At 44.8% G+C, this 8,418-nt stretch overlaps 1 protein-coding gene across 2 annotated transcripts in view; it reads right to left on the reverse strand.

The window, feature by feature from the left end:
* Positions 1-2,777, reverse strand: part of OCEL1 (occludin/ELL domain containing 1) — a 64,342-nt gene extending 61,565 nt beyond the window's left edge. Inside the window, exon 1 of one of the 2 annotated variants that reach the window (XM_075338228.1) lies at positions 2,251-2,777. In XM_075338228.1, the coding sequence (XP_075194343.1) occupies positions 2,251-2,733 (483 nt within the window). In that variant the 5' untranslated portion in view covers positions 2,734-2,777. Of the gene's footprint in view, positions 1-1,665 lie in introns of both variants that reach the window. The other variant, XM_075338222.1, reaches the window with a different exon arrangement.
* Between the last annotated feature and the right edge of the window lie 5,641 nt (positions 2,778-8,418).

Here is an 8,418-nt window from a genome sequence, read left to right on the forward strand (position 1 = left end):
GCTGTGTTATTTTCTCCAATCCTATCTGTTTAAACCCAGGAGATTAGCACTGTATTTGCGATTTCAGGATATTAATGACTATCACTCACGTCTGCTATAAGTGAAGTCCTATTTTTTCATAGTACTTTTTCTCACTGTACCACTGACTGGTATATTGCTGTAGAATAGCATAAAATATTTGAAAGTATTATAACCACACTTAAATAACTGCAGCTTTTAGTCATTTTGTCACTTTTTTTGCTTAGTGAGATAAACAAATAGTAATGTTTAATTGAAAAAAAAATAGATACTGTATATGGAAATGCAGTTGTAATAGTATGTTGAAAAAAAAATAACAATATATCACATCACACGTGGCATGAAAAGTACAAAAAAATAATGGATAAATAGCATTTCTTCCTTTCCTCTATAAAGAAAATTCATCAAAGTCAAATACTAGATTATATGTACTGTAAAATGGCATCACAAGACTAAAAGACAAAACTTTATGATTTTTCCACTGAACGGTAATTGCTTTAAAATTATTATCACGTAAATTGCATAAAGTAGATATAAACTGTCTGCACACCCCGAATAAAATGTTAGCTCTTTGTCATGTAAAAGAAATAACACCAAGAAGAGTCAATTCAGAACTTTTTTTATATTTAATGTTACTTATAATCTTCACAAATAAACTGAAGTAAGTTTGAGTGGGAGAATACAATAATATGGGGACATAAGTGTCAACACCCTCTTGTAATTGGGGATGTGGTTGGGTTTAGAGTTAGCCAATCACTTTTAAACTCATGTTAAATACTAGTTAGTACACAGCTACCATTATTTAAACTGAATCTGATTAATGCCATAACAAGTTTAGCTGTTCCAGTAGGAGTTTCCTGACATTTTCTTAGTTAAATTTTGCAGCAAAAGCCAAGGTCTATAAACAGCAAACAATACAGCAAAGGCATCTCATTGTTGAACTTTATCAGTCAGGAGAACAGTGCAAAAAAAGTTTCAAAACATTAAATAAACCATGAAACACTGTTAAGACTGTCATTTAGAAGTGGCTTAAATTTGGCACAACAATAGCATTACCTAAAACTGGACATACCTCAAACATTGATGAAAAGACAAGAAGAAAGTAGGTCTGGTAGCATCAATATTTTAGGCATTAAAGGTGGAAAAAATTCTGAAATGATTCTTCTGGGTAGGAATTTTTTACATGACAAAACCCTCAAATGTTAACAGGGATGTGAAGACTTTGTATATCCACTGTATATGTGAAAAAAAAATGAAAAAAAAAAATAACTTCTGAAATGGCAAACTGAAATTGCCGCCAATAAAACTACATCTCGTCCACAAACATCCATCAGCTTTGACGAAAGTCTGCTTTGTGTTGCATGAAGCAATTAAGTCGTGACAAACTGATTGGGACTGCATATTTTATACAGTATGAAATACTGCTATGCGTAGAACATTTTAAGGCATTTACAAAATGTTTAGTAAATTAGACCTTAAGACAAAAAAAATAGCTATGTGAAAAGACAGGAAGATGAGCAAGAAAAGAATTACAATCACAGATTCAACTACAGTAAAAGCAGAGAAAGGTAAAGTGAAAAGACATACATACTGAAATGGGTGGGTGTCACAACATGAGTGAGATTTCATGGCTTGAATCCCCCTCACCTGAATATTTCCAGCCTGCTTGCGACTTTCTTCATGCCGCCACATTTTTAGGCACACCAAAGAACTGACCATATACAAAAGCATGTTGAAGAAGAGAAAAGATATTGCAGCCACCTGACCTCCTTCCACCCTACAGAATGCTACAATCAGTGGGTTTAGAGCAAAAATAGAGTAGCAGAGACCACCACGGTTTATATCGTTGACATAAGCAATACTTGCTGCCATGTATAAGAGACACATGACAATATTAATGGCAAACTCTGTGAGAGGCCACCAGTGTGAGTCAAGGAGAATGGTCCGATAGTATAGAGTCAGCCCCAATCCTAAAAGGATTAAAGTGACAAACCAAACCAAGCTGGAAATAAGCATCACAAATGGAGTCATTGGCCCATAATAATTATAGCCGCCTGGCATTGTTCTTTGAAGTTCAGTGCCAAAGAGATTATACCACTGGTAATCCTTCTGTAAATAGGCACAGGTACAGGCAAATATCATACCACCAAAAATTAACTGTACTACAGCCATGATTCTTAATAATCCAGGCCAGGACTTCATGTAGGAATATTTTAAATTGTATGCTGCTACCTTTTCTCCATAAACGGTGCACAATTGACTCTTCCTTTCAATAGAATCTGGAGTATTCTTTTCCTCAACATTATGAATGGCAGTGATGCTGGCTGAAGATGACTTGGTAAAATCTCCACTTTTGTGACCAATACTAGTTTCCCTGCTAATATCTTTGAGCGATGAAATTGTTGATGACAAATTATGGATATCTTCTAGATTTGTCAAGGTTAAGCATTCTCCTTTTGCGTTGCCTTTCCTAAAAAACCTTTTCCAAGAGTCAGGGATGAAATGGTGAACAGGTTTTAATCCACTTCTTTCCTTCACCTCAAAATGATGGAAATGAGATGTTCCAGGTTCTTTGCGTGTACCATGATCGTAATAATCAAATGAGAAACTTGGAGCATCCCCCCACTTTGGAGTCTCTGTCGGCCACACCACTGGTTTTCGGCTTCTATTCTTCTCAACAGGAAAAGAGGAGGAAGACATTTCAGTTCTATCCATGTAACTTCACATTAAACGCTGCTGAAAAGATATCTGTGGGCATCAGTTCTTTTCCCATGTCCCGAAGGAGAAATTGCTCTAGTTTATGAACCACGTGGTATATTTAACTTTTCTTTCAAAAGAAAAAAAAAAGTCTGCAACAAAAAAGAAAAGTAAATATTATTAAATAATCCACATTTCTTTTTTCCTTTGGGTCTTTTGACACATGAACTAGTTAGTGTTAAATTATTATAAATGGTTAGGATTGCTACAACGACTATTGTAAAGTAAGAAGCAGGTCATCAGTAATAGTACAAGCCTGACACCTTCTATTCCTCTTACAGAAGGACATCCAGGAATACCATCAGGAACTAACACAGGAATGGGGGAACCATTGAAAAAATATTTGCCAGTCCTATTTTATGTGTCGCGGGCGGAGGAGGGGACGCCACGCTCTCCCACTGCTCGGGTCCGGCCGCCGCGGCTGCTGCGGCCTGCCGCTGCTCGGTGGCTCGAGCGATGGGCCAGATCCCGGGGACTCGAGCGGCGCTCCTCGCCCGTGAGTGAAAAGGGGAATTGGTGTTTTGGGATAGTTTATTGTCCGTGACGCCACTCACGGTTGTGGTGATTTGTTAACACCACCGCTGCTCTGTATGGGGAGCCCGGGAGTGATGGTATGGAGCAGCCAGTTGTTGATGTGCCCTCCGTGGGTAGGGGTTGTGGTGCTCCCGGGGCCCGGTGATGGGATTGGGATGGTGGACAGGCGGGTCTGGGGCCTGTGGAGGTGCAGGGGCGCAGGGACAGCGCTGTGCCGCACGGCACGGAGGTACTCAGCCAGTAAACACGACACAATTCTCGGTAAACAAACGGCTGGTTGGACGGGTCCCTCGGACGGTTCACGGTGCTGATGTTCCCTGCAGTTAGCGGTGACGGTCTCTTCCCTGCACCTATGTAAAGTCTTGGTAGCGATGGGTTCCCACCGGTTACCCACTCCTCGGCTTCAAGCTGGGCCAAAGGAGCTCTACTCTTGCCCGCAGGTGCTGGCCCTGGGAAACTGGTGCCCTGGCGGTGGCGGTGTCTCCCCTTCACGGTCGGGCTGTTGCCTTCAATCAGGACTTGGTTGTTAGGAGACAGACGTCCCCTTCACTGACAGATTTAGCAAATTATGGCGACTCCTAGCCTTGCCGGGATCCGAAAGGCCCCTGCCCTGGTGCTGACTGTTCTTCGTATACTGCTCCGGTACCGCCGGGTCACCACCCATCCGCGGTCCTTCCAGCAACCTCCGAGCAGTCCCCCTGCAGACTATCACCACCGTCTGCTGACCTTGCTGTCACTGTCCGGGGCACACACCCGGACCAACTTCAGGCTTTACAAACTGTTTCTTTTCACTTTACTTCAGCTTCTCTCCTAAGCTCCTCTACCACTTCCTTCTACTTTCACTTCCCTCACTCCACTCCACTCTAGCCCTCAGCTAGACTTCAACTTCAACTCCTTCCACTTCCTCCTCCAAACTCTATCTGCCTGGTTCTTCCCGCCTCCAGGGCTGTGAACTCCTCGGTGGGCGGAGCCAACCGCCTGGCCCACCCCCTGGTGTGGACATCAGCCCCTGGAGAAAGGCAACAAGGATTTTTGGGTTAGCTTGATGTACCTACAGGGAATGTGGGGTGCGTGTGGTGTTGTGACCTGTGACCCCTGGCTTGCCCAGGGCGTCACATATGCACTAGGATATGTCTAGACTGTGTGTACAATGACATAAACAATACAACACAGTCTCAATATAACATTATCACCCATTCAGAACAAGTTTTCAACCTCTGAACATGATGTAGATTAAACTATTAGGCCTAAGCCACACGGCGAGAAAATTGGTGTGAGTGGAATGTGATAAAACATCGCATTACCCTCGGACCAATTCTAGCCTGTGTGTCAGCACACATGAGCGATTATTTTCTCAGCCCTAATCGGACCGAGAAAACAATCGCAGCATGCTGCGATTGTAAGCCGAGACTCTTTCTCTCGCACCTATTCAAGTGAATGGGGCGAGAGAAAAATCGCACTGCACTCGCGGTACACCGGTGTACTGCCAGTGCAGAGCGAGAATGGCAATAGCAGACTACGGAGGAGAGAGGGAGAGAAATCCCTCCCCTCCTGAGAGCCAGCCCGCCCCCCGCAGCTGAGGTCTGCTCGCAGGGTCGGACCTCAGATGCAGGCATACTCGTATGACAGTCGGCTCCTGCTGTGCTGCCAGCATGAGCCGAGTCTCATGCGAGCATCGCAGTAGTGCCCCGTGTGGCTCCGGCCTAACATTATCACCCATTCAGAACAAGTTTTCAACCTCTGAACATGATGTAGATTAAACTATTAGGCCTAAGCCACACGGCGAGAAAATCGGTGCGAGTGGAGTGCGATAAAACATCGCATTCCACTCGGACCAATTTTAGCCTGTGTGTCAGTACACATGAGCGATTATTTTCTCAGCCCTAATCGGACCGAGAAAACAATCGCAGCATGCTGCAGTGTAATGCAAGACTAATTTCTCTCGCACCCATTCAAGTGAATGGGGCGAGAGAAAAATCGCACTGCACTCGCGGTACACCGGTGTACCGCGCGTGCAGAGCGAGAATCACAATAGCCGGCTACGGAGGAGAGAGGGAGATAAATCCCTCCCTCCCCTCCTCCATGCCGCCTCGCCCCTCCGCAACGCCAGCCCGCCCCTCCTCAAGGCCTGCCCGCCCCCCCACAGCTGAGGTCCGCTCGCACAGTTGGACCTCAGTCGCAGGGACAGTCACATGACACTCGGCTCCCGCTGTGCTGCCAGCGAGAGCCGAGTGTCATGTGAGCATCGCAGTAGTGCCCCGTGTGGCCCCGGCCTCATATTGTGTTACCATGCTAGCCCAAAAAAAAATATATATATAAATACTTATACCCAAAAAAAGATAAAAGTATTCTAGGATTGGCTAACCAGAAAGAAGCTCTTAGAGCACAAAGGCTCCTTCATCAGGCAATTTACAAATTAATTACTGAGACAAAGGCACAACATTTAAGAGATGTTAAAACAGGACAATTGTGCTTGAGATGGAATGGATGATACCTCCTAAAATAAGCCAAGGTTAAAAACTAAGGTTTTTATTACAAATGGAGAGGTGGCAGGAGTGCTAGCATAGGAATTTGGTGATCTGGAGTCAGTTATATGGAGATGTGAGGTGTCCATGTAGTTGACCACAAATCCAGGTGTTAGATTAAGCCATTTTGAAAAAAACAAGAACTTTCTTATCAGGTTGAATTCCCAGATACTTCTCTCTCTGTCATTCATACAATGTCAGTATTAAGACTTTTAATCTACCAGGTCCAGACCAATGTTTTCCCAAAGGCGTATCCAGTTCTTTCCTTATCGTGTACCTGTGAAGATTCATCCTCGTTTGTAGTTGTTGGTTAGTTTCCCCAATATAGGTACCTCCTGGGCACCTTTTACACTGTATCATGTACACCACATTGGAGGATATACATGAAAAGAAATTCACAATCTTGTAGTCCTGATTTGGGTTGGGTATGCAGACTGTATTTGTTGGTAAAATGTAGGTACAGTTTCTGCATTTTTTTTACTGTTAAAGGGAAACATGCTTTTTTCTGATGGTGATTTGTGGACATGTCTGACAAGGAAATTATTTAGGGAACCAATCACCAGGATTTTCGTATATAACCTAAAGCCAGTGCTATACTGACACTATCAGGCTGATTCTATACATACCATGAGTGGTCAGTTTGGATGTTTAGGTTTTGAAATCCAAGAAAGTAAAGTTTATAAAATCATCAGCTTCTTGGGTGACAGCAGCTGAGGATCAGATAATAACATGGGGGGTATTTATAGTTATCCCCTCCCCCTGTTAGAATTAGCATAAGTATTATACAATTGATTTAAGTTTTGACTTGAAGGACCTGTGCTGAGGTCATACCCATGTGACCAGAAAGGGTGGGGCCTCGGCCAACAGAAAAATGTTGCTTCCTTGTATCAGCTTTGTTGGCTGAGGCCCCGCCCCTTCTGGTCACATGTGTAAGACCCCAGCACAGGTCCTGCAAGTCAAAAATTAAATCAATTGTATAATATTCATGCTAATTCTACTAGGGGGAGGGAATAACTATGAATACCCCACCCAGCTATTATCTGATCCTCAGCTGCTGTCACTGTCACCATGGGTTTCAGAATGTTCTCGCCCAGCCTCAGATATTCTCAGTTAATGTCCCAAAATCAGAGATGATTGGTTTCCCTGGAATTCCTTCTTTATGCATTGTAGGTAACGTAGTGATGAGCGATTATTACAATGCTCAAGTACTTGGTCCTCGAATCAAACAGGTTGGACGCTCGGACGGGTTTGATTCGAGTAATGAAATTAATGGAAGTCAAATGGAAATTCCAACATTTTTCTGGAAGTCCATACTAAAAGGGCTGGGGAAGCAGGAAAATCACTGAAATGGATTTAAATGTAGCACCCCTGCAGGATCAAGTGCCACAAAATGCAAAATGTTGAAACTCAAACCCCAGAATATCCATTCCAGTCAACATTCCAGCATCCTCAGGCCACATACATAACCTCAATTCCAGACTGGGAGACTGCCTAGCAACAGGTAAAAGGGATGGGTACTGATTGGATAGTTGCCACCCAATCTGTAGGGAGAGACCCAGCAAGGGAAGGGGCGAGTGGTCAGTTGGGAAGTTGGCGGAAGGAAGTAGTCGGTGGAAGAAGGAAGAAGAGAGGAGTTAAGAGAGTGAGGAATGAAGTAAAGAAAGGAGAAGTGTAAAGACCTGACGTAACAACGGAACGCTGTAACAGGAGTGAGGGTCTGTGGAGTAAGGAACCAAGACTGCAGGAACCGTGGCTTACCTGTGGAAGTGTAATACTCCAGGAACCGTGGGGTGCCTGTGGAAGTCTGAAACCTAGGCTCACAGGACTCAGCACGAGGCGGGGTGCAGATCCTAGGACAGCGGGACACTTTATTGTCAACTGTTAAATCTGCCAGGTGAGGGGATGTCCAAGGTCCCTCACCAACCAAAGACTCTGAAGCATCAGCCGCAAAGAGGGGACTGGAGATTGAACCCCTTAAATAGTCCAGGCTGCCTGCAATAGGACCAAGACTGAAATAGAGGGGCTCCCCCAGAAGCCCTAAGCCACGGGAGCGCAATACCAATGAGAGTGCACGGAGGACAGCTACCCCAGGTCACAGCTGACATGGAGAACAAGGGAGCGGGAACACCTGAAACCGGCACCATCGGGTCCAGGTACAAAGCCCAAAGTAAAAAGGCAAGTTGAAACTGCAATACCGGTGTGGACTGTTTCCTTCTCGCCTCCGTACACATACACTGACTGTTTCTTACTATAACCCCCGTCATCCACTGCTGGGGCCTAGCCCTGTATGCAGAGGGCCCAAAACACCTAAGTTGCATTACTCCACCAGCCCCAGCAGGACCCTGCAGCGCCGGCTTCAATAACCTGGCCGCACACCGCAAGTGGCATAGTCGAAAAACTATTATTTTTTTTATCCCATTTTTCATCCCCTTTTTATCAGACCAACCCCCAGGGTCATGAAACCGGGCATCGGCCGCGACTACAACTGTTCCCCACTGCAAATCACGCACCCGGGACCGAGTACCCCACAGCCCTGTGGCGTCACATAAACAGCTCGCAAATGGAATGGGAGCAGTATGGGGAA

The sequence above is a fragment of the Anomaloglossus baeobatrachus genome, chromosome 1, assembly GCF_048569485.1.
Source record: "Anomaloglossus baeobatrachus isolate aAnoBae1 chromosome 1, aAnoBae1.hap1, whole genome shotgun sequence".
NCBI lineage: Eukaryota > Metazoa > Chordata > Amphibia > Anura > Aromobatidae > Anomaloglossus > Anomaloglossus baeobatrachus.